Consider the following 27,917-nt stretch of genomic DNA (forward strand, 5'->3'; position numbering starts at 1 on the left):
TATTCCACTTTCATTTTTGGTGGTATGGGCGACTGGGTGGAGATCTGCATTGATGATTATCTCCCCTGTGATGATCACGGTATCGTCCTTCTGCCAAAATGTCCTAAGCCCCACGAATCTGGCCCGTGTTTGTTGGAAAAGGCATACGCAAAGTAAGAGAACTACCTTAATACCGTAGGAACTAGTGAGTCGATCACGGTTCCCATGGCGCGATTCTCATAGATTTGTCATAAATGTGACACCTTGTGCATTAAGACGAAATAATAGTTTGGGAGCAAGAAACTGTACACGTTACAATTAACGTGAAACAAAGTGATCTGATTCACAGCAGTGGACACCCGCTTAACTTTAAGGTGGAGCAGATTGGCCTATATTTTCTACATTCAACACCCGTTTAAATCTAAGGTCGAAGAGATTGACCTATTCCTTGAAATTAAATTACTGTTTCTGGCTCTAAAGCTCTCAATGTGCGTCCGTCCGTCCATCCATCCGTTGGAGAAATGTTTGACATCCCATATTCTAAGGTGAGCTGTACACATAACGAAGGTCCTGAGTACAAGGCAGAATCTGTCTGTCTGTCTGTCTGTCTGTACAAGGTACAATCTGTCTGTACAACGTGGAATCTGTCTGTCTGTATGTCCTGTACAAGGCGGAATCTGTCTGTCTGTCTATCTGTCTGTACAACGTGGAATCTGTCTGTCTGTGTCTGCACAAGACGGAATCCTGTCTGTTTGTATGTCTGTACAAGACGGAATCTGTCTGTCTGTTTGTACAAGGTACAATCTGTCTGTATAACGTGGGAATCTGTCTGTCTGTCTGTCTGTACAACGTGGAATCTGTCTGTTTGTATGTCTGTACAAGACGGAATCTGTCTGTCTGTCTGTTTGTACAAGGCGTTTTAAGAGTCGACGTTTTACGGGATGTCGGAGCTATTGAAGTTCCGTGACAGTTAACTTGCTGGGCGTATTATAAAGGTTTTGTCGTCACTTTTTACAAGTCACGCTTCCTTGCACAATATAAGAAGACAGCAAGGTCCCTACATCGGAGTTTCTAGCTGTTATATACACTATCTTTATTCAGCATACACACAAAAGTTGTAATAACTTTTCCATTATGATTGACATGAAATGTGTCTATGCTTATGGTTACGACCTACAGTACAACCACCCATATTCCTACAGACGATATCATTCATCACTGATTCACCATTCAGAAATACCACTGTGTTGGTCTATGCATTGCCTAACTTTCCGGAAAACTTGTAGGTTACACGGTTCATATGAGGCTTTAGAAGGGGGTAAGCTCCATCACGCCCTCATAGACTTCACCGGAGGCATGACAGAGGTATTCAGCCTGCAAAAACCAGAGATGATACCACGTGACCTCTTCAACATCATCAGCGATACTTACGCGATGAACACTTTGATGGGAGCCGCTATCTTTGTGAGTATTTACCGAGAGGCCTTGAGAAAACATGAGCTATTTTTTTTCATTTGTGGAAATTCAATAATTCTTGATCTCATGATCAACGAAACTGGATCTAGACTAGCACTGCGTCATTAAATGTCATGAATATCCGATGTAATTGGAAATGAGGTGAGGTTATGGTTTAAATGTGCAATATCTATTTCAGCGACCTCTGGGTAGCAAACAACGAGAGATTAGACGAGACAATGGCTTGTTCATGGGCCACGCCTACAGCATTACAGGAGTGATGTCGGTAAGCCGAGTTTAATATAAGCCATAGAAGTCTGACGTAGATATGATTGTCTAACAAACTAACTCTCAGGGTAATCACAGATGCGGAGGATATCAGGCCTGTTGAAAGATAATGCATTGTCAATATTGTTGATCAAATCCAGATCTTGTGTGTATGTTTAAACCCAAAGTCGAGTCGACTCTGTCTCTGATATAAATTATGCCCACACGTGTTAATTTCTCTCGGGCATACTGTAAATTGTCTTGCGCATACTGTAAATTGTCTCGAGCATACTGTAAATTGTTTCGGGCATACTGTAAATTGTGTCAGATGCGTGGTAAATCGTGTTAGATATGTTGTGAATTGCGTTATATATGTGGTAAATTTTGTGGTAGTTATGACAATTCCGTTAGATATATGGTGCATCGTGTGTGTTAGCTATGTGACAAATATGTGCTATATGATCAGTTTAGTCTGCTTTATGACAATTTCTGTCAGTTGTATGAACAGTTTGGTCTGGTATATGACAACTCATGTCAGTTATATGATCAGTCCTGTCTGGCATACGGCTGCTTATGTCAGTTATATAAGCAGTGTTGTCTGATATGCGACAAGTCATGTCATTTACTCAGCAGTTTGGTCGGGTATATGACATATTGTGTCTGTTATAATAATAACTGTTGTATAATCAGTTGTGCTAGTGACAGTTTATGTAACTGTATATAGACAAACTTAACAGCCCGATCCTGACCATCCACACCGTTCTCTGTCAGCTTCAGGTGAGTCACTCCATCGTCCGCTTGCTGCGCCTGAGGAACCCATGGGGAGGGGCGAGTGGAATGGAGCATGGTCGGACAGGTACGTTGTATTCAGCACTAACATCTTACCTGTCCTTCTATTCTCTTTCTTCCACTTTGTTACATTCACCTCTAACACACCCAGTCTAACAGAGCCTATCTTACCTGTCTCTTGTATGTTCTTCACCCACTCACTTGTTACATTTACCTCTAACACACCCAGTCTAACAGAGTCTGTCTTACCTGTCCTCTTCTATGTTCTTCCCACCACTTTGTTAATTTACCTCTAACACACCCAGTCTAACAGAGCCTATCTTACCTGCCTCTTCTATGTTCTTCCACCACTTTGTTACATTCACCTCTACACACCCAGTCTAACAGAGCCTATCTTACCTGTCTCTTCTATGTTCTTCCCACCACTTTGTTACATTCACCTCTAACACACCCAGTCTAATAGAGCCTATCTTACCTGTCTCTTCTATGTTCTTCCCATCACTTTGCTGCCTTCACCTCTGGTACATCCTATCTTATCTGCCCTAAACTTTTGTCTCTACTTTGTTACATTCACCTCTAACACTGCCTATCTCACCTGTGTCTTCTATTCGTTTCCTGCCACTTTACTACAGTCACCCCTAATGCAGCCTATCTTACCTGTTCTTCCTATTTCATTTCTGTCACCTCTGCTATCTTACTTGACCTATTCTTTTCCCTCCACTTTATTACATTCACCTCCGAGATACCCACTCTTGTCTGTCTGTTGTATTCTTTCCCCTCCACTTTATTACATTCACCTCCAACACATCCAATCTTACCTGTCTCTTCTATTCCTTTCCCTCAACTTTATTACATTCACCTCCAACACATCCAACCTTACCTGTCTATTTTCCCACCTCTAGTGCGACCTGTCTTACCTGTTATTTCTATTCGTTTCCTGCCACTTTTTTACGATCACCTCTAACACAGCCTATCTTACATGTCTCTTCTATTCTATTCTCGTCTGTTTGTTACATTCACCTCTAACACCGCCTGTTGTACCTGTCTCTTGTATTCTTTTCCCGACAACTTTGTTACATTTACCTGTACCTCAGCCTATTTTACCTGTCCTTCAAATTTTTTCCCACCACTTTGTGTGCAGGTTATCTGCCTGTTTCCCTCCAAACCTCTCCCCGCACACCCACGTGTACCCCAGTCCGGGTTTGAGTGCTGATTGTACTTGAATTGTTATGTGGCCGTTTCCCTCCAGATCACTCCCCGCACGCCCATGTGTACCCCAGTACTTGTACGGTTATCTGCCATTTTCCCTCCAGATCTCTCCCGATTTCTCTCCGCACACCCACGTGTACCCCAATCCTGGTTTGAGTGCTGATTGTACAAGTAATCTTATGATGGTACTTTCCTTTCGGTTCTCTTCTAGCATAACCACGTGTACCCCGGCCCTGGTTTTAGTGCGAATTTTGTTGTAATGTTTTCTGTTTCCCACAGATCTCCAGAAATAGTTCGGATGTCTCCCCGTGACAAACAGCGCCTCAATCTGGTCAGCATCAATGATGGAGAGTTCTGGTAAGCAGCATTCGCATATGGTCTATATTGTCTCAATCCTCATACAACACGGTCATCACTGAAATAAGACGACTATTTTCGCCTCATCCACCATTCCTATGGACACTTTGTGACACATCTGTGTTCGCCTCATCCACCATTCCCATGGACACTTTGTGAGACAGGCGATGCAAGACTACTGTGTCAGCTTTATCCACCAATCCCAGAAGCGATTGTAATACTACTGGGTTTCCCTTATCCACCATTCCCATAGGCGATGAGAGACTACTGCATTTGTCATATCCACCATTCCAATAGTCGATGCGAGACTACTGTGTTTGCCTTATCCACCAATCCCAGAAGCGATTGTAACACTACTGCGTTTCCCTTATTTACCATTCCCATAGGCGTTTGTGAGACAACAGGGTTTGCTTTATCCACCATTCCCACACGCGATTGTAAAACGACGGGGTTTGCCATATCCACCATTTCCACACTCGTTTTTTTGAGACGACAGGGTTTGCTTTATCCACCATTCCTATAGGCGTTAGTGGCACTACTGTGTTTCTTTTATACACCATTCCCATGAACGTTTGTGGGACTACTGTGTTTGCCTTATCCACCATTCCCAAAGGCAGGGTTCGCTATTTCCAACATCCCCAAACGCGCTTATCAAACTACTGGGTTTGCTTTATCCACAATTTCCAAAGGCGATGTAAAGCTACTTTATTTGCTTTATCCACCATTCCCATACGCATTTGTGAGACAACTGGGATTGAATTATCCACCATTCCCATGGGCGTTTGCAAGAGTACTGCGGGTTTGCCTTATGCAGCATTCCTATAGGCGTTTGTGACACTACTGTGTTTGCTTTATCCACCAATCCCATGGGCGTTTGTAGGATTACTGTGTTTGCCGTATCCACCATTCCCAAAAGCGTTTGTGAGACTACTGCGTTTGCCTTACGCAGCATTCCTAAAGGCGTTTGTGACACTACTGTGTTTGCTTTATCCACTATTCCCACAGGCAAAGTAGGACTACTGTGTTTGCCTTATTCACCATTCCCAAAAGCATTTGTGAGACTATTGTGTTTGCCTTATGCAGCATTCCCATAGGCGTTTGTGAGATTACTGGTCTTACCTTATCCACCATTGCCATAGGCGTATGTGAGATTAATGCGATAATCTTATCCACCATTCCCATCAACGTTTGTGAAACCACTCTGTTTGCCTTATCCACCATTCCCATAGGCGATGCGAGACTACCGCTTTTGCATTATCCACCAATCCCAGAAGCGATTGTAAGACCACCAATCCCAGAAGCGATTGTAACACTACTGCGTTTCCCTTATTTACCATTCCCATAGGCGTTTGTGAGACAACAGGGTTTGCTTTATCCACCATTCCCACACGCGTTTGTAAAACGACGGGGTTTGCCATATCCACCATTCCCATAGGCGTTTGCGAGACTACTGTGTTTGCCTTATCCACCATTCCAATAGGCGATGTGAGACTACGGCGATTATCTTATCCACCATTCCCATAAGCGTTTGTGAGACCACTGGATTTGCCTTATCCACCATTCACGTACGCGTTTGTAAAAATACTGGGTTAGCCTTTTCAACCATTCCCATAGGCGTTTGTCAGACTACTGGGTTTGCCTTATCCACCATTCCTTTAGGCGTTTGTCAGACTACTGTGTTTGCCTTATGAACCATTCCCAAGGACGATTTTTATGGACTAATGGACAAGGACTAATGGCTTTGCCTTATCCAGCATTCCCATAGGTGTTTGTGACACTACTGTGTTTGCTTTATCGACCATTCCCATAGGCGATGCGAGACTACTGCTTTTGCGTTATCCATCAATCCCAGAAGCGATTGTAACACTACTATGTTTGCTTTATCCACCATTCCCATTGGCGTTTGTGAGACTACTGTGTTTGCCTTATCCACCACTCCAATAGTCGATGCGAGACTACTGTGTTTGCCTTATCCAGCAATCCCAGAAGCGATTGTAACACTACTGTGTTTGTCTTATCCACCATTCCCATGTGCGTTTGTGAGACTACTGTGTTTGCCTTATCCACCATTCCAATAGTCGATGCGAGACTACTGTGTTTGCCTTATCCAGCAATCCCAGAAGCGATTGTAACACTACTGTGTTTGTCTTATCCACCATTCCCATGTGCGTTTGTGACACTACTGTGTTTGCTCTATCGACCATTCCCATGGGCGTTTGTGAGACCAATATGTTTGCCTTATCCACCATTCCCATTGATGTTTGTGAGACTACTGGGTTTGCCTTATCCACCATTCCCATGGGCAATATCAGACTACTGGTTTGCCTTATCCACCATTCCCACACGCGTTTGTGAGACAACTGGGTTTGAATTATTCACTTTTCCTACAGGCGATGCATGACTACTGTGTTGGTCTTATCCACCATTCACGTTGGCGTTTGTGACGGTTTGCCTTTTGCACCATTCCCATTGACGTTTGCGAGACTACTATGTTTGCCTTATTCACCATACCCTAAGACGTTTGTGAGACTACTGAGTTTGACTTAACCACCATTCCCAAAGGTGTTTGTAAGACTACTGCGTTTGACCTATCCACCAGTACCACAGGTGATTGTAAGATTACTGCGTTTGCAAGACTACTTTGTTTGCCTTACTCACCATTCCCATAGGCGATGTTAGACGACTGTGTTTGCCCTATGCACCATTCCTATAAAGGTTTGCGATGCTCCCGTGTATTCCTTTCCCACCGTTCCCATTAGCGTTTGTGCTACGACTGGGTTTGACTTTTCCAGTATTCCCATAGGTGTTTGTAACACTATTGAGTTTGCCTTTTCCACCATTCCCTTGTGTGTTTTTGAGGCTACTTGGTTTGCATTATCTACCATTCCCACAGGCGTTTCTGAAACGACTGGATTTGCCTTATCCACCATTCCCATATACGATGTAAGACTACTGTGCTCGCCTTATCCACCATTTTCCGTAAGCGTTTGTAAGGTTATTTCAATAGTCATTTGTAAGACTACTATGTTTGCCGTATTCACCATTCCCATAGGCGTTTGGGAGACTACCGTTGTCTCCTTATCCACCATTCTCAAAGGCGATTTAAGGCGACTGTGTTTGCCCTATGCACCATTCCCAAAGGCGTTTGCAAGGCTATCGTGTTCCTCTTTCCCAACATTTCTATTGGCGTTTGTGCTACGACTGGGTTTTCCTCACCCACCATTTTAATAGGCGATGCGAAACTACTGTGTTATTTATCCACCATACTGTGTTTGCCTTATCCACCATTCTCAAAGGTGTTTGTAACCCTACCGGGTTTGCCCTATTTACCATTCCCATAGGCGATGCAAGACCAATTTATTTGCCTTATCCACCATTCACAAAGGCGTTAGCGAGGATATCATGTTCCCCTTTCCCAGCATTTCTATTGGCGTTTGTGCTACGACTAGGTTTTCCTTATCCACTATTCTAATAGGCGATGCCAGAATGCTGTGTTTGCCTTATCTACCATTCCCATAGGCATTTGTACAACTACTGGGTTTGCCGTATCCACCATAGCAATAGACGATGCAAGATAACTGTGTTTGCTTTATCCACCATCCCCATAAGCGATATGAGACGACTGTGTTTACCTCATCCGCCATTCCCATTGGCGTTTGTGTAACTACTGTTTGCTTTATCCACCATTTCCCTGGGCGTTTGTGGCACTACTGTGTTTGCCTTATCCGCTGTCCCCATAGACGAAACTACTGGATTTTCCTTTTCCACCATTACCACAGCCGATGTAAGACCACTGGGTTTGCCTTATCCACCATTCCCATAGGTGTTTGTAACACTACTGTGTTTGCCTTATCCGCTATCCCCATAGACGAAACTACTGGATTTTCCTTTTCCACCATTACCACAGCCGATGTAAGACCACTGGGTTTGCCTTATCCACCATTCCCATAGGTGTTTGTAACACTACTGTGTTTGCCTTACTTACCATTCCCATACGCAATGCAAGACTACTTTATTTGCTTTATCCACCATTACCAAAGGCGTTTGTGAGACGACATTCCCATAGGCGATGTTAGATGACTGTGTTTGCCCTATGCACCATTCCCATAGAGGTTTGTGATGCTACCGTGTTTTCCTTTCCCACCGTTCCCATTAGCGTTTATGCTACGACTGGGTTTGACTTTTCCACTATTCCAATAGGTGTTTGTAACACTACTGCGTTTGCCTTATCCGCCCTCCCCATAGACGAAACTACTGTGTTTGCCTTTTCCACCTTTCCCATAGGCGATATAAGACGACTGTGTTTTCCCTATGCACCATTAAAGTACAGGTTTGCGATACTACCGTGTTTTCCTATTCCACCTTTCCCATAGGCGTTTGTGAGATCCTTGCATTTTCCTTATTCACCTTTCACACATGCAGTGTGAGACTACTGGGTTTCCCTTGTCCACCAATCTCAAAGGCGATGTGAGACGACAGGGTTTGCCTTATCCACCATTCGCATAGGCGTTTGTGAGACGACAGGGTTTACCTTATCCACCCTTCCCACAGGCGTTTGTGAAACCAGTGGGTTTGAATTATCCACCTTTTCCACAGGTATTTGTGAGACGACACGGTTTACTTTATCCACCATTCTTAGTGGCGTTTGTGATATCCTTGTATTTGCCTTATCCACCATTCCCATTGGCGTTTTGTGAGACCCTTGTATTTGCCTTATCCACCTTTCACACAGGCGATGTGAGACTACTGTGTTGACTTTATCCACTATTCCCATTGGCGTTTGTGAGACTACTGTGTTTGCTTATCCACCATTCCCCAAGACATTTGTGAGACTACTGTGTTTGCCTTATCCACCATTCCCCAAGACGTTTGTGAGACGACATGGTTTGCCTTATCCACCATTGCAATAGACGATGCGAGACTACTGTGTTTGCTTATCCACCATTCCCATAAGCGTTTCTGAGACAACAGGATTTCCCTTATCCACCATTCCCATAGGCGTTTGTGAGACGACAGGGTTTACCTTATCCACCATTCCCCAAGACATTTGTGAGACGACAGGGTTTGCCTTATCCACCATTGCAATAGACGATGCGAGACTACTGTGTTTGCTTATCCACCATTCCCGTAGATGTTTGTGAGACGACAGGTGTTTACCTTATCCACAATTCCCATAGGCGTTTCTGAGACAACAGGATTTCCCTTATCCACCATTCCCATAGGCGTTTGTGAGACGACAGGGTTGGCCTTATCTACCATTCCCATTGGCGTTTGCAAGACTATTATGTTTGCTTTATCCACGATTCCCATAGGTGTTTGTGAGACGACAGGGTTTACTTTATCCAACATTACCCAAGACGTTTGTGAGACGACAGGATTTGCCTTGTCCACCATTGCAATAGACGATGCGAGATTACTCTGTTTGCTTATCCACCATTCCCATAGATGTTTGTGAGACGACAGGTGTTTACCTTATTCACCATTCCCATAGCCGTTTCTGAGACAACAGGGTTTGCCTTATTCACCATTCCCATAGGCGTTTGCGAGGACTACTGTGTTTGCTTTTCCACCATTCCCATAAGCGATACGAGACGACTGGGTTTACTTTATCCACCATTCCCATTGGTATTTGTGTAACTACTGTTTGCTTTATCCACCATTTCCCTGGGCGTTTGTGACACTAATGTGTTTGCCTTATCCGCCCTCCCCATAGACGAAACTACTGGGTTTGTCTTTTCTACCATTCCCACAGCCGATGCAAGACTACTGTGTTTGCCTTATTTACTATTCCCCTACGCGATGCAGGACTACTTTATTTGCCTTATCCACCATTACCAAAGGCGTTTGTGAAACTACTGTGTTTGCTTTATCCACCATTTCCCATGGCCATTGTAAGACTACTGTGTTTGCTTTATCCACCATTTTTATAGGCGAGACGAGGCTACTGTGTTTGCTTATCCACCATTCCCATAGGCGTTTGTGAGACAACAGGGTTTGCCTTATCCACCATTCCCATTGGCGTTTGTGAGACGACAGGGATTGCCTTATCCACCATTCCCATTGGCGTTTGTGAGACGACAGGGCTTGCCTTATCCACCATTCCCATTGGCGTTTGCAAGACTATTATGTTTGTTATATCCACCATTCCCATAGGTGTTTGTGAGACGACAAGGTTTAGCTTATCCACCATTCCCTAAGACTTTTGTGAGACAACAGGATTTGCCTTATCCACCATTTCCATAGATGTTTGTGAGACTGCTGGGTTTGCCTTATCCACCATTCCGTTAGCCCATGCGAAACTACCTTGTTTGCATTATCCACCATTCCCATAATCGTTTGTCGAACTTCTGTGTTTTGTTTTCCACAGTACAGGTGCCTCTGAGATTAATGTGTCTTGCTCCTCAGTAATCAAAATCAAAATTTTTTCACGTTAAGGGTTCAATTCTGTTTTATTTTTGTTTCTGTTCAGGATGGCATACGACGATTTCATTAAAGAGTTCGATGAACTTTCAGATGTGTCATATGGTGCCAGATGCTTTTACTGCAGAACTCAACGCTAATATGGTATGTTTGTCAGGTGTATAAGACAACACTGTACGGTTACTCATAATACAGATTCCTAGTATCTCCTAAGTCCATACACATACTGTAGTAGGGATGGTTTCTAAGTTAACATTATAATGGACATAAATCTGTAGATCATGGCTCTCAATCAGTCAAACATCCATCCGTGACAATGGTTTGCACTCTATCGACACACCTAGCTATGTGAGATGGTTCGCTCTTTATCCATACACTTAGCTATGTGCAATGGTCTGCTCTCCACCCATACATCTGCCTGGGGCAATGGTTTGCTCTCCACCCATACATCTGCCTGGGGCAATGGTTTGCTCTCCATCCATACATCTGCCTGGGGCAATGGTTTGCTCTCCATCCATACATCTGCCCGGAGCAATGGTTTGCTCTCCACGCATACATCTGCCTGGGGCAATTGTTTGCTCTCCACCCATACATCTGCCTGGGGCAATTGTTTGCTCTCCACCCATACATCTGCCTGGGACAATGGTTTGCTCTCTATCCATACATCTGCCTGGGACAATTGTTTGCTCTCCACCCATACATCTGCCTGGGGCAATTGTTTGCTCTCCACCCATACATCTGCCTGGGGCAATGGTTTGCTCTCCACCCATACATCTGCCTGGGGCAATGGTTTGCTCTCCACCCATACATCTGCCTGGGGCAGTGGTTTGCTCTCCACCCATACATCTGCCTGGGGCAATGGTTTGCTCTCCATGCATACATCTGCCTGAGGCAATGGTTTGCTCTCCACCCATACATCTGCCTGGGGCAATTGTTTGCTCTCCACCCATACATCTGCCTAGGGCAATGGTTTGCTCTCCACCCATATATCTGCCTGGGGCAATTGTTTGCTCTCCATCCATACATCTAGCTAGATGCAATGCTTTCCTCCCTATCCACACATCCAGCTAGGTTTAATGATTTGCTCTCCATCTATACATCTACCTAGGTGCAATTTTTTGCTCTCTATCCATGCCAGTAGCTAGGTGCAATGGTTTGCTCTCCACGTATACATTGGCTAGGTGAAATGGTTTGCTCTCTACCCATGCATCTAGCTAGGTGCAATGATCCCCCCTCAATCCACACATCTAGCTAAGTGCAAAGGTTTGCTCTTTATCCATACCTTTAGCTAGGTGCAATGCTTTCCTATCAATCCGCACATCGAATTAGGTGCAATGGTTTGCTCTCTATCCATACTTTTAGCCAGGTGCCATGATTTCCTCTTAATCCACACCTCAGACTGGGTGCAATGGTTTGCTCTCCATCTACACATCCAGCTAAATGCCATGGTTTGCTCTCCACCCATACAGTTAGCTTGGCGCAATGGTTTGCTCTCCATCTACACATCGAGCTAGATGCAATAGTGTGCTCTTCCTCCACTCATCGAACTAGGTGCAATGGTTTGCTCTCCACCCACACATCTAGCTAGATGCAATGGTTTGCTCTCTATCCACACATCGAACTAGGTGCAAAGGTTTGCTCTCCATCCACACATCAAAGTAGGTGCAATGGTTTTGCTCTCCATCCGCACCTCGAACTAGGTGCAATGGATTGCTCTCCATCTACACATCGAACTAGGTGCAATGGTTTGCTCTCCATCCACACATCTAGCTAGATGCAATGGTTTGCTCTCCATTCACACATCGAACTAGATGCAATGGTTTGCTCTCCATCCACACATCGAACTACATGCAATGGTTTGCTCTCCATCTACACATCGAGCTAGATGCAATTGTTTGCTCTCCATCCACACATCGAACTAGGTGCAATGGTTTGCTGTCCATCCACACATCGAACTAGGTGCAATGGTTTGCTCTCCATCCACACATCGAACTAGATGCAATGGTTTGCTCTCCATCCAAACATCGAGCTAGATGCAATTGTTTGCTCTCCATCCACTCATCGAGCTAGATGCAATGGTTTGCTCTTCATCCACACATCGAACTAGGTGCAATGGTTTGCTCTCCATCTACAAATCGAGCTAGATGCAATGGTTTGCTCTCCATCCACACATCTAGCTAGATGCCATGGTTTGCTCTCTATCCACACGTCTAGCTAGATCCAATGGTTTGCTCTCCACCCATACAATTAGCTTGGCGCAATGGTTTGCTCTCCATCCATTCATCGAACTAGATGCAATGGTTTGCTCTCCAACCATACAATAAGCTTGGCACAATGGTTTGCTCTCCATCAACACATCTAGCTAGGTGCAATGGTTTGCTCTCCATCCACACATCTAGCTAGATGCCATGGTTTGCTCTCCATCTACACATCGAGCTAAATGCAATGGTTTGGTCTTCATCCACACATCGAACTAGGCGCAATGGTTTGCTCTCCATCCACACATCGAACTAGGCGCAATGGTTTGCTCTCCATCCACACATCGAACTAGATGCAATGGTTTGCTCTCCATCCACACATCGAGCTAGGTGCAATGGTTTGCTCTCCACCCACACATCTAGCTAGATGCAATGGTTTGCTCTCCATCTACACATCCAGCTAAATGCCATGGTTTGCTCTCCACCCATACAGTTAGCTTGGCGCAATGGTTTGCTCTCCATCTACACATCGAGCTAGATGCAATAGTGTGCTCTTCCTCCACTCATCGAACTAGGTGCAATGGTTTGCTCTCCACCCACACATCTAGCTAGATGCAATGGTTTGCTCTCTATCCACACATCGAACTAGGTGCAAAGGTTTGCTCTCCATCCACACATCAAAGTAGGTGCAATGGTTTGCTCTCCATCCGCACCTCGAACTAGGTGCAATGGATTGCTCTCCATCTACACATCGAACTAGGTGCAATGGTTTGCTCTCCATCCACACATCTAGCTAGATGCAATGGTTTGCTCTCCATTCACACATCGAACTAGATGCAATGGTTTGCTCTCCATCCACACATCGAACTACATGCAATGGTTTGCTCTCCATCTACACATCGAGCTAGATGCAATTGTTTGCTCTCCATCCACACATCGAACTAGGTGCAATGGTTTGCTGTCCATCCACACATCGAACTAGGTGCAATGGTTTGCTCTCCATCCACACATCGAACTAGATGCAATGGTTTGCTCTCCATCCAAACATCGAGCTAGATGCAATTGTTTGCTCTCCATCCACTCATCGAGCTAGATGCAATGGTTTGCTCTTCATCCACACATCGAACTAGGTGCAATGGTTTGCTCTCCATCTACAAATCGAGCTAGATGCAATGGTTTGCTCTCCATCCACACATCTAGCTAGATGCCATGGTTTGCTCTCTATCCACACGTCTAGCTAGATCCAATGGTTTGCTCTCCACCCATACAATTAGCTTGGCGCAATGGTTTGCTCTCCATCCATTCATCGAACTAGATGCAATGGTTTGCTCTCCAACCATACAATAAGCTTGGCACAATGGTTTGCTCTCCATCAACACATCTAGCTAGGTGCAATGGTTTGCTCTCCATCCACACATCTAGCTAGATGCCATGGTTTGCTCTCCATCTACACATCGAGCTAAATGCAATGGTTTGGTCTTCATCCACACATCGAACTAGGCGCAATGGTTTGCTCTCCATCCACACATCGAACTAGGCGCAATGGTTTGCTCTCCATCCACACATCGAACTAGATGCAATGGTTTGCTCTCCATCCACACATCGAGCTAGGTGCAATGGTTTGCTCTCCACCCACACATCTAGCTAGATGCAATGGTTTGCTCTCCATCCACACATCGAACTAGGTGCAAAGGTTTGCTCTCCATCCACACATCAAAGTAGGTGCAATGGTTTGCTCTCCATCCGCACCTCGAACTAGGTGCAATGGATTGCTCTCCATCTACACATCGAACTAGGTGCAATGGTTTGCTCTCCATCCACACATCTAGCTAGATGCAATGGTTTGCTCTCCATTCACACATCGAACTAGATGCAATGGTTTGCTCTCCATCCACACATCGAACTAGATGCAATGGTTTGCTCTCCATCTACACATCGAGCTAGATGCAATTGTTTGCTCTCCATCCACACATCGAACTAGGTGCAATGGTTTGCTGTCCATCCACACATCGAACTAGGTGCAATGGTTTGCTCTCCATCCACACATCGAACTAGATGCAATGGTTTGCTCTCCATCCAAACATCGAGCTAGATGCAATTGTTTGCTCTCCATCCACTCATCGAGCTAGATGCAATGGTTTGCTCTTCATCCACACATCGAACTAGGTGCAATGGTTTGCTCTCCATCTACAAATCGAGCTAGATGCAATGGTTTGCTCTCCATCCACACATCTAGCTAGATGCCATGGTTTGCTCTCTATCCACACGTCTAGCTAGATCCAATGGTTTGCTCTCCACCCATACAATTAGCTTGGCGCAATGGTTTGCTCTCCATCCATTCATCGAACTAGATGCAATGGTTTGCTCTCCAACCATACAATAAGCTTGGCACAATGGTTTGCTCTCCATCAACACATCTAGCTAGGTGCAATGGTTTGCTCTCCATCCACACATCTAGCTAGATGCCATGGTTTGCTCTCCATCTACACATCGAGCTAAATGCAATGGTTTGGTCTTCATCCACACATCGAACTAGGCGCAATGGTTTGCTCTCCATCCACACATCGAACTAGGCGCAATGGTTTGCTCTCCATCCACACATCGAACTAGATGCAATGGTTTGCTCTCCATCCACACATCGAGCTAGGTGCAATGGTTTGCTCTCCATCCACACATCGAACTAGGTGCAATGGTTTGCTCTCCATCCACACATCGAGCTAGATGCAATGGTTTGCTCTTCATCCACACATCGAACTAGGTGCAATGGTTTGCTCTCCATCTACACATCGAGCTAGATGCAATGGTTTGCTCTCCATCCACACATCTAGCTAGATGCAATGGTTTGCTCTCCACCCATACAATTAGCTTGGCGCAATGGTTTGCTCTCCATCCACTCATCGAACTAGGTGCAATGGTTTGCTCTCCAACCATACAATTAGCTTGGCACAATGGTTTGCTCTCCATCCACACATCGAGCTAGATGCAATGGTTTGCTCTCCATCTACACATCGAACTAGATGCAATGGTTTGCTCTACATTCACACATCGAACTAGGTGCAATGGTTTGCTCTCCATTCACACATCGAACTAGATGCAATGGTTTGGTCTTCATCCACACATCGAACTAGATGCAATGGTTTGCTCTCCATCTACACATCGAGCTAGATGCAAAGGTTTGCTCTCCATCCACACATCGAACTAGGCGCAATGGTTTGCTTTCCATCCACACATCGAACTAGGCGCAATGGTTTGCTCTCCATCCACACATCGAACTAGATGCAATGGTTTGCTCTCCATCCACACATCGAGCTAGGTGCAATGGTTTGCTCTCCATCCACACATCGAACTAGATGCAATGGTTTGCTCTCTATCCACACATCGAGCTAGATGCAATGGTTTGCTCTTCATCCACACATCGAACTAGATGCAATGGTTTGCTCTCCATCTACACATCGAGCTAGATGCAATGGTTTGCTCTCCATCCACACATCTAGCTAGATGCCATGGTTTGCTCTCTATCCACACATCGAACTAGATGCAATGGTTTGCTCTCCACCCATACAATTAGCTTGGCGCAATGGTTTGCTCTCCATCCACTCATCGAACTAGATGCAATGGTTTGCTCTCCAACCATACAATTAGCTTGGCACAATGGTTTGCTCTTCATCCACACATCTAGCTAGGTGCAATGGTTTGCTCTCCATCCACACATCGAGCTAGATGCAATGGTTTGCTCTCCATCTACACATCGAGCTAGATGCAATGGTTTGGTCTTCATCCACACATCGAACTATGTGCAATGGTTTGCTCTCCATCCACATATCGAGTTAGGCGCAATGGTTTGCTCTCTATTCACACATATAGCAAGGTGCTCTGGTTTGCGTTACGAGTCAGCAAATCTGAGCACAGATATTTTTGACGCCTGTCTAAATTAATGACAATACTGTAATTCCAAATCTTTACAACAAATATAACACCTAAGCATTTCCACAATTACACAATGATATGGTGAGCCAGGCAATATAAATAAAAAGTACTTAGCTGAATAGCTAAAGTCCTGGCTTAAGAAAGTCCTTAAGTATTGTGATAATTACTTAAGTAATGTGTGTTTCCGGAGTAATCCTGAACAACAGGCGAAGTCCTGGTAGGAGATTGTGTGTCCTTGCTCGATCTTCCATTCCAAATGAAAGTCCTCCAGATAATGGATCAGATAGTCCAGTCAATTATGAGAATCCTGGTACATAAATCCAGGTGTCTCAAGGTGAACAGCCTTTAGCGTGAAGTGCACATAATCAACGGTAAATCCAATGCTGTGTCCGGTACACGCATCTTCACTACATTCTAATGCAAATATTATAGACTATGTCAGGCTAGGTCTGCTCCTCTTGATGCTCACTCTTCTGTCTAACTCTACCCACTGATAAAATGCTGGGTCACGGCTAGGTCAAGTCTAAGATGCTTTCCTTTAAATCCACACATCGAGCTAGGTTCAATGCTTTCCTCTCCATCTATACATCTAGCTACGTGCAATGGTTTGCTCAAAATCCACACATGCAGCGAGGTTCAATGTTTTGCTCAAAATTCATACATCTACCTACGTGCAATGTTTTGCTCTCCATCCACACATCCAGCGAGGTTCAATGTTTTGCTCTCCATCCATACATCCAGCTAGGTGCAATGGTTTGGTCTCCATCCACACATCCAGCGAGGTTCAATGCTTTGCTCTCCATCCATACATCCAGCTAGGTGTAATGGTTTGGTCTCCACCCATACATATAGCTAGATGCAATGGTTTGCTCAAAATCCACACATCCAGCGAGGTTGAATGTTTTGCTCCCCATCCATATATCTAGCTAGGTGTACTTGTTTGGTCTCCACCCATACATATAGCTAGATGCAATGGTTTGCTCAAAATCCACACATCCAACGAGGTTGAATGCTCTGCTCTCCATTCATACATATAGCTAGATGCAATGGTTTGCTCAAAATCCACACATCGAGCGAGGTTGAATGCTTTGCTCTCAATCCATACATCCAGCTAGGTGTAATGGTTTGGTCTCCACCCATACATATAGCTAGATGCAATGGTTTCCTCTCTGTCCACACATCGAGCTACGCTCTATGCTTTGCAATTCATCCTTACATCTGCTTAGGTACAAAAGTTTGCTCTCTATCCATACATCTAACTGGGTGCAATGGTTTTTCCTTCACCCACACATCTTGCTAGGTGCAACAGTTTGCTCTCTATCCATACATCTAACTGGGTGCAATGGTTTTTCCTTCACCCACACATCTTGCTAGGTGCAATGAAATTGCTCTCCTTCAATGCATCTAGCTAGGTTCTGTGGTTTTCCTTCCATCCATACATGTAACTGGGTGTACTGGTTTGCTCTCCACCCATATATCTAGGTAGGTGTAATGGTTTGCTCTCCGTCCATCCATCGAGCTAACTGCAATAGTTTGCTCTTCAGCCGTAAATCTAACTAGATGCAATGGTTTGCTCTCCGTGCATACGTCTGACTTGGGGCAATTGTTTCCCCTGCATCCATACATCTAGCTAGGTTCAGTTGTTTTCTTTCCATCCATACATTTATCTAGGTGTAATGGATTGCTCTCCACCCATACATCTGAATGGGTGTCGTGGATTGCTCTCTATCGATACATCTAACTAGGTGCAATGGTTTGCTCTTTACGCATACACCTAGCTAGGTGTAATGGTTTGCTGTCCATCCATACATCTAAGAGGGTGGAATGGTTTGCTATCCACCCCTACACACCAGCCCGGATAGCACAGATGGTAGAGCGTCCGTTTGGGATCGGTAGATTCAGAATCAATCCTGGCTCAAGTCACACCTAAAACTTAGGAAAACGGGAACTTTTAACTTCCTCGCTTGGCGTTCAGCTTGAAGTATAATGGCTCGGGCAGGGCGGCTTGCTTTTGGTGAGTCATCTCAGTTGAAGCAGCACTAGATGAAAGAGCGGTGGAAAATCCGTCCTGCGGCAAGGAGGCACATTACACACTTACTAGGGATTCCTTCGTCGTCATATGACTGAAAAATTGTTGAGTACGATGTTAAACCCCAAGCACTCGCACTCCACCCATACATCTAAGTGGGTGTAATGGTTTGCTCTCTATGCATTCATCTATATAGGTGCTATGGTTTGCTCTTTACGCATACACCTAGCTAGGTGTAATGGTTTGCTCTCCATCCATGCATCTATCTAGGTGTAATGGTTTGCTCTCCACCCATATATCTAAGTGGGTGCAATGCTTTGCTGTCCACCCATACATCTAGCTAGGTGTAATGGTTTGCTCTGCATTCATACAACTACCCAGTTGCAGTGGTTTCCCCTTTATCCAAAAATCTAACTGGTTGTAATGGTTTGCTCTCCATCCATAGAACTAACTAGGTTCAGTGGTTTGCTCTAATCCTATACATCTAACTGGGTGCAATGGTTTTCCCTTTATCCAAACATCTAGCTAGGTGCTATGGTTTGTTCTCCATTCATACATCTAGCTAGGTGGAATGCTTGGCTCTCCATCCATACACCTGGCTAGGTGCAATGGTTTCTCCTTTATGCATACATGTCGTAATAATCGTATTAGTTTCCTTGAGAACCTCACATCTAGGCCAATAAAAACGCCCTGAATCCTCTATTTTATTCTCAACATTTCCTCAGGACAAAGAAGAATGGGACGTGGCCATGTTCCACGGTTCCTGGATGCACGAGGATACCGCCTGCTGCACGATGTGTTCTACAGGTAGACCTTAATACCACACTGACATATCACTGACATTCACACTAAGGCTCCCTGCGTTGTACGATGTGCTCTACAGGTAAACCTTTATACCCCATTACCAAACACTGACAATCACTGTAAGACACCTTCCGTTGTATTATGTGCTCTACAGGTAAACCTTTATACCCCACTGACAATAACTGACAATCACCCTAAGACACCGACTGTTGTACGATGTGTTCTACAGGTAAAGTTTTATACCCCATTAATAATAACTGACATTCACCCTAAGGCACTGACTGTTGTTCGATGTGTTCTACAGGAAAACTTTTGTTACCACTGACAATCACACTAAGGCACCGTCTGTTGTACAATGTGTTCTACAGGTAAACTTTTATACCCCACTGACAATCACTGACAATCACCCTAAGGCACCGACTGTTGTACAATGTGTTCTACAGGTAAATCTTGATACCCCATTGACAATAACTGACATTCACCCTAAGGCACCGACTGTTGTACGATGTGTTCTACAGGTAAACATTTGTTACCACTGACAATCACACTAAGGCACCGACTGTTGTACGATGTGTTCTACAGGTAAACCTTTATACCCCATTGACAATAACTGACAATCAACCTAAGACACCGCCTTCTCTACAATGTGTTCTACAGGTAAACCTTGATACCCCACTGACAATAACTGACAATCACTCTAAGACACCGACTGTTGTACGATGTGTTCTACAGGGAAACCTTGATATCCCATTGACAATAACTGACAATCACTCTAAGACACCGACTGTTGTACGATGTGTTCTACAGGTAAACCTTTATACCCCATTGACAATAACTGACAATCACCCTAAGACACCGCCTTCTGTACAATGTGCTCTACAGGCAAACCTTGATACCCCATTGACAAAAACTGACAATCACTCTAAGACACCGACTGTTGTACGATGTGTTCTACAGGTAAACCTTTATACCCTTTGACAATAACTTACAATCACACTTTGGCACCGTCTGTTGTACGATGTGTTCTACAGGTAAACCTTGATACGCCATTGGCAATCATTGACAATAACACCAAAGCACCGCCTTCTGTACAATGTGTTCTACAGGTAAACCTTTATGCCCCATTGACAATAATTGACAATCACCCTGAGACACCGACTGTTGTACAATGTGTTCTACAGGTAAACCTTTATAGCCCATTGACAATAACTGACAATCACCCTAAGACACCAACTGTTGTACGATGTGTTCTACAGGTAAACCTTTATAGCCCATTGACAATAACTGACAATCACCCTAAGACACTGACTGTTGTACGATGTGTTCTACAGGTAAACCTTGATACGCCATTGGCAATCATTGACAATAACACCAATGCACCGCCTTCTGCACGATGTGTTCTACAGGTAAACCTTGATACCCCACTGACAATAACTGACAATCACCCTGAGGCACCGACTGTTGTACGATGTGTTCTACAGGTAAACCTTGATACCCCATTGGCAATCATTGACAGTAACACCAATGCACCGCCTTCTGTACAATGTGTTCTACAGGTAAACCTTTATACCCCATTGACAATAACGGACAATCACCCTAAGACACCGCCTTCTGTACAATGTGTTCTACAGGTAAACCTTTATAGCCCATTGATAATAACTGACAATCACCCTGAGACACCGACTGTTGTACGATGTGTTCTACAGGTAAACCTTTATACCCTTTGACAATAACTGACAATCAAACTTTGGCACCGTCTGTTGTACGATGTGTTCTACAGGTAAACCTTGATACCCCATTGACAATCACCAACGCTCACACTAAGCCACTGCGTGTTGTACAATGTCTTCTGCGAGTAAACACCACTGACAATCACACTAACACACCGTCGGTTGTACGACCTCCTCGACGGTTATTTACTTGTACAATTAGCAATATGTTTTGTACAAATCCAATTTTTTCTGCAAGCATTCACTAAGGACAATTATCAGTATGTTTTATAGATGTCCAATTTCTTCCTGCAGGCATTCACTGGGATAATCAGCAGTATTACATCGGATTGAAAGACCCTGATAGTACTGGAAAGTGCACCCTGATTGTCTCACTTATGGAAAAGGAGGTTAGGACCTCGTCTTTGCAAGAACCGGAGGTGCTCATCGGATTCTCAGTATTCAGGGTAAGCTAAAACATGCAGTTGTTCTAACTTACACAATGCATAATAATAAAGGCTTCAGTGCCTAAGTTAATGCAAACTATTTTTCGAGTTATTTTAACCATGTTTTTTCTTATTTCTTTTTTCCATAGTTAAATGAACCGTCATTGAATCCTTTGAACCGCAAAAACAAGAGCCGAGCTGATATCGTGGCCACAGCGGGAGAGTACGAGATTTATCGCGAGATTTGTAAACGCTTTGAGCTATCGCCTGGCATATATGTAGTTATACCTCAGACCTACCGTTCAGGTGACGAAGCGGACTATTTTATCAGGCTTTACTCCAAACGGATGACGACTGCAGGGTAAGGACAAAGCGGGAAATGTTGGAGCTATTATTATGAGTTATTAGGTAATGGCATTGAACACAATCTCGACCTGCGAACGCCAACGTAAGTTACCATAATGTAACGTAAGTTACTATAATGTAACGTAAGTTATCATAATGTAACGTGAGTCATCATAATGTAACGTGAGTCATCATAATGTAACGTGAGTCATCATAATGTAACGTAAGTTATCGTAATGTAATGTGAGTCATCATAATGTAACGTGATTCATCTTAATACTCCGAATCATACTGTTTTACATCGACCAAACGTTTCTTACATCGACCAAACGTTTCTTACACCGATTAAACTTTTCTTACACTGACATTTCTTATACAGATGAAACGTTTCTTACACAAATGAAACGTTTTTTACACAAATGAAACGTTTCTTACACAGATGAAACGTTTCTCCCCCACACCAACCCTTTCTCACACAGACCAAACCTTTGATGTAAAGAACGCTGTAACCTGGATTGATGTGAAGGATCTGTAAACATTCTTTATACAATGGCGATTAGCTTCTGACTCTGATTAGGCTCCTCATTATACTCGGCATTTCTCTTCTGAAACAATGGGAAAAGATCAACTGGATAACTTATTAACTAAAGAAGAAGAAAGGTTATAAGCAAGACATGAAAAAGGCTATAACCTTGATGTGAAATGGCTTATCAAGCATTTGTGAACTATCACACTCTAGTCACTGGCTTTACCCTCTAAGCTGTTTTATAGTATGAACCAGATATAAACATGGAAATGATTCATAAGCCAGATATAAAAACAGCTTATATACCAGATATGAAAAGAAAAAGTTTAAATAGAACCAAAAAGTGTCTGTGTATTGTACCTCACCTCTACCATGTTTACCTGCATTTCAAAGATATATTTTCCATATTTCTCTTATCATAATGTTTTCAGGGAGATGGGACTTCCAAAAGCCAACGTAAGTTATCAGAATTCTATAAATCTCAGTTTCTCAGACACAAACACGGACATCAACTTTAGATTGACTTTCTTTGATGTCGGCGTCACAACCGCCCATATTGGTTATGATAAACGGTTATCGGTTTTGAAGGCCCTACTTCCGGATAACACAATTTCAGGCCTTCAAAACACTTTTCAAGGTTTGTCGTATATCAGCTGATAGATTTATGGGTCTTTACAGACCGTTTCGGTGGCCTAATGGTTAGAGTACAGAAAAGTCGGCTGAAAACCTAGATCGGGTCATACCAAAAACTTTGAAAATTTTACTTGGCGCGCAGCGCTAAGAGTTTAGAGCAAAGAAACATGACTGGTTGACCCGGTGTCAGTATAATGTGACTAGATGGGGTGTCATGTTTGCTGTCTTCAGTATGATACTTCAGTGGCGTCAGCGTGGGCTCGCCCTGCCACAAGAAGACACAATACATGTGCACACAACTAATGAAACCTCGTCGTCAATTGTTAAGTACATACAAACATCATAGGTGTTTCAAGCTAAATGGCGGAACTAGACTGTTATATTGTATCAGCGAGGATTCTCGTCACGGTTACGGTATATAATCGACTATGGAAGCCGGCGGAGTACATCTCGGCCCGCAGGTTGCGGCCGGTGGCACAAGGACAGAGCTAATCGCGCGCGAATGGTACCGTCCGCGTGCCGCGGACCGCGATAATGTGATGTAGGCCTACTTGCTATAGATCAGTAGTATTAAACTGGAGCGCAGCTCGCTGAAAGAAATTGGCATGTGTTCGTTGGGGATATTCTTTAACCTTGCACTAAACTCATAAAAATGGACAAACTTCCTCTTCCGTTTAATATACGCGGGCAGATATGACAGCAACCTGCAGATGGTAGTGGATTTCTATAGGGCTCTGCCCGGTTTTCTTCCACCATAATGATGGCATCGGCCATATAACTGGAATATTACTGAATAAAACACCAGTCAAATAAATAAATAAATAATAAATCGATGAGACAAGCTATGCTAAGTGTGTACACATGATATATGTGTACACGCGTGCATTGTTCACATGAGATTCGTGGTCAATATTTGTCATCTGACGTAAGCAGCACGCCAGTTCCAAAGTAAATATATTGATCACGTGATGTTTCTGGCCTGCCACCATTTATTCAATTTCTCTAACGATGAACATTAGTACAGGGTTTACTGAACTGAGTGTACTTTGATTTAATGGAGATCCCTTCTCAGCACTGATACACTTCTTGATATAGTTTTTTCCTCCTGTATCTGTGTGATATATATCCATCCACGTCTATGAGTCTATGTGATATCTTCCCAACTGCATCTACAACGTATGTTAGTAATGTGACAAACCCATATTCATAACGTTTACAACAAGTGGTGAGGTTTTTTCTCTAGCTATTTTCTAATATGGAATTAAACATGATCACCTAATTGTGTTTATTTCATTGTCCTGTACATTGCATATCACATACCTACTTCCGAGCTGTACGCGAAATCAACAAGTCTAATTTTAGGCTTCTTCATCGTATCGTATCTTCTTCGGCACATCGTATGCAACTTACATTTAACGTAATGGAGACACAGGAAACGCCTGACTGCACGACTTACTGGCATGAGGTGGCTCGACGTCTTGCTTCAAACTAGTGTAACCCTATGGGATTAGATAAAATGCGCTGAATCCCTGACCTGAGGTAAATCTCGGCCAAGGAACCGCACAAACACACATACAGTGCACATACATGTACCAATATAAATGCGCAATATTTCAATATTATACGACGTCGTCCAGCATTATTGTGGGAGGAAACCGGGAAGAGGCCGGAGGAAACCCATGGCCATCCGCAGGTTGATGGAAGATTTTCCCGCGTGCCCGATAGCACAGTAGGTAGAGCGTCCGGTTCGGGAGCGGTAGATCCAGGGTCAATCCTGAGTCGAGTCACACCTAAGACCTCCAAAGAGAAAGTTATAACTTCCTCGCTTGGTGTTCAGCATAGAAGATATAGTGCAAGGACTGTTTGATCGTGCGGGGCGGCTTGCTTGCCTCCTGTGAATCGTCTCAGTGAAGCACCACTACATAAAAGAGTGGTGGAAAACCGTCCTGCAACAAGGAGCCACATTACATGCACTCTAAGGAATCCTTCGTTGTCATATGACTGAAGAATTGTTCAGTACGACGTTAAACCCCAAGTATTCATTCACTCACTCTCTCGTACGACTGGAGAGGACGCCAGCATGGGCTGGAATTGATCTCACACCGACCCCATCGGTGTGAGGTCGTATCAATCATGCTCTTCGTGTAAGTCAAAATCACACTTTAGAGCGAGATTTGGTTATCAGATAGACTCGTTTTCACGTGTCAATCCCATCATTTTGATTTAAATTCGCGCTGAGAACAGGGGTTTCACATTATTTGAACCATATCCCCGCCTGCATGGGTCATTGTGCAGCGCTCGTACTCTAATTACTCACCTTGTCTCATCGAGAACGATAGTAATATATCATGAGGATAAAATCTCAGTGTATATTTGGATATAGATAAAAACTTCAGAGAAAAAGGACATGGATTAGTATCTTTAGTGCAGTCCTCTAAACAAACTGATACATTTGAGTAAATGGTGGAATTATACAAAATAAATTGTCATTGAGCGCGCTACATCCATTTCTTACTCTTCCGAAGATTATATTTGAGCTTCGGTTACCAAAATTACACCATACTGGTGGCATTCGAGGATAAAACATTTTTCTAGAGTTATTTTAAATTCTTGGTAAAGTCTTGATTGCTCTAATTGAATATGGTTCTCCCCCGCACAGTTTGTGGGAAAGGAAGAATTACTTACAGGTGGTTGTTCTTCTTCGAAACTTGATGGTTATTTGTTGGTCTGATTTGGTGCTGGTCACACTGATAATTTGGTGGTAGTAGTTTATTTTCAAATGCATTGCTTGATGCATTATTGATGCGATTTTGAATTAATTGCAGGCGATATATGTAGCGTCGTAAAGCATTCGTATGAAACCTGATTCTTCGTAGGTTAGTAGGTTAGAAACAACGGGTTTTTTTTAACCAGTGATAACACGCAGAGCGTCTTTTTGGATATGTTTTATGGCGTTTATCTGACCTTCAGTGATATCGCCCCAAGCCATATCTGCACATTCCATAGGTGATGTAATAAAACATTTATATATAGTTTCTAAGCATTTTCTACTCAGACGATATCTATCTCTGTTCATATGTAATTTTTATTGGCAAAGTTTAAGAATGACCTAGACAAATAAATACCAGTTTCTATCAGCGGGCTGCGCCCCATATAACTACTATTGATCTATAGCCCGTAGGCCTACATCACGTGGTTGCGGCTCGCGGCACGAAGACGCGAACGGTGACCGTTCTCGCCCCTCGCTCCTCGCCAGCGAGGACGGTACCGTTGGCGTACGACTTGCTTCGTCCTGGTGCCACGGGCGGCGATCCGCGGGCCAGGGGACGAGGGGACGAGGACGGTGACGGTTCGCGCGCGAATGGTACCTTCCTCGTCCCCTCGCTTCGCGCCCCGCGGGTCGCAGGCCGCGGCACAAGGACGGTACCGCCGTCGTATAAGTGAAATATTCTTAAGTATGGAGTAAAATACCAATCAAATAAAATAAATAAATAAACAAGGACGGTACCATTCGCGCACGATTTGCCCCGAGCCGCCACCCACAGGCTGCCGGGCGAGATGTCCCTATCCGGCTTCCATAACTGACAGAGCTAAGGTAATACTACTTCAGTAGCACTGAGGTTGGCTTGTCATGTAAATGGGACTAAAGTGCTTGCGTGACTGCATACACAAAGCCTAGTATCACATAATGACCTTGTTTGTGTGCAGGCTATGTGATCATGGGGCGGAGCTGTGGATATGTAGGTGAATATGCAGTCATCAGAGCTCTGTGTGTATGAGAAATATACAGAACCAGTCTTTCCAGTCGTCTGCTCCATATACAGAACCAGTGTTTCCAACTGTCTACCCCATATACAGAACCAGTGTTTCCAGCCGTCTACCCCATATACAGAACCAGTGTTTCCAACTGTCTACCCCATATACAGAACCAGTGTTTCCACTCGTCTGCTCCATATACAGAACCAGTGTTTCCAACCGTCTACCCCATATACAGAACCAGTGTTTCCACTCGTCTGCTCCATATACAGACCCAGTCTTTCCAGCCGTCTGCTCCATATACAGAAACAGTCTTTCCAGCCGTCTGCTCCATATACAGAACAAGTGTTTCCACTCGCCTGCACCATATACAGAACCAGCTTCCAACCGTCTACCCCATATACAGAACCAGTGTTTCCACTCGTCTGCTCCATATACAGAACCAATTTTTCCAGCCGTCTGCTCCATATACAGAACCAATTTTTCCAGCCGTCTGCTCCATATACAGAACCAAAGTTTCCAGCCGTCTGCTCCATATACAGAAACAATTTTTCCAGCCGTCTGCTCTGTGATAAACATATCAACCAACACATCTACTACTCACGCATCTGTGAAATGTTTACCTCAGCTGCTCACGAGAATTTGGTTTTCAGGAAAAGTGACAAGTACAGGGAGAAACTCCCCATATATGAGAATATAACCTGAATTAAATCAACATTCATGGCAAGTTGTCCCCTTGAATATTAGCTGCCAGCTCTGATTATTTCATATGCACTTTTACATCGGGAGGTGTTTCAGATACCAGACTCTAAAAAGTTGTCCACCCCCCCCTCCCCCCTCCCCCTCCCCACACACACACACTCACACACACCACCAAGGCACCCACTTTTTCTTTCATCTACAAATCTCATCGCTGTGAAAATTTCTCCAGCACGGCGCTAAACCTCCTTAAAGTCACTATATACAGACAATTGCTTGTTCTCATGCAAACCACCAACGCTGTATCAATAATACATGCATACTACCTGGATGAATTTATAACACCTCAGCTCACTATTGTCATTCTAC

At 44.0% G+C, this 27,917-nt stretch overlaps 1 protein-coding gene across 2 annotated transcripts; it reads left to right on the forward strand.

Annotated features, from left to right (window-relative positions):
- Positions 1 to 27,672, forward strand: LOC135482398 (calpain-A-like). 2 transcript variants are annotated; one of them, XM_064762363.1, is made up of 11 exons: positions 1 to 152; positions 1,266 to 1,443; positions 1,634 to 1,720; positions 2,473 to 2,557; positions 3,979 to 4,056; positions 10,526 to 10,620; positions 19,356 to 19,437; positions 21,459 to 21,610; positions 21,739 to 21,950; positions 22,892 to 22,916; positions 26,802 to 27,672. In XM_064762363.1, the coding sequence occupies exons 5-11, from the start codon at positions 4,041 to 4,043 to the stop codon at positions 26,808 to 26,810; spliced, it is 591 nt and encodes a 196-aa protein (XP_064618433.1). In that variant the 5' UTR covers positions 1 to 152; positions 1,266 to 1,443; positions 1,634 to 1,720; positions 2,473 to 2,557; positions 3,979 to 4,040; the 3' UTR covers positions 26,811 to 27,672. The 2 variants fall into 2 exon arrangements, with proteins under 2 accessions (XP_064618433.1, XP_064618434.1); XM_064762364.1 differs by lacking the exon at positions 2,473 to 2,557.
- Positions 27,673 to 27,917: the final 245 nt, after the last annotated feature.

This window comes from Liolophura sinensis, chromosome 1, assembly GCF_032854445.1.
Source record: "Liolophura sinensis isolate JHLJ2023 chromosome 1, CUHK_Ljap_v2, whole genome shotgun sequence".
NCBI classification, from domain to species: domain Eukaryota; kingdom Metazoa; phylum Mollusca; class Polyplacophora; order Chitonida; family Chitonidae; genus Liolophura; species Liolophura sinensis.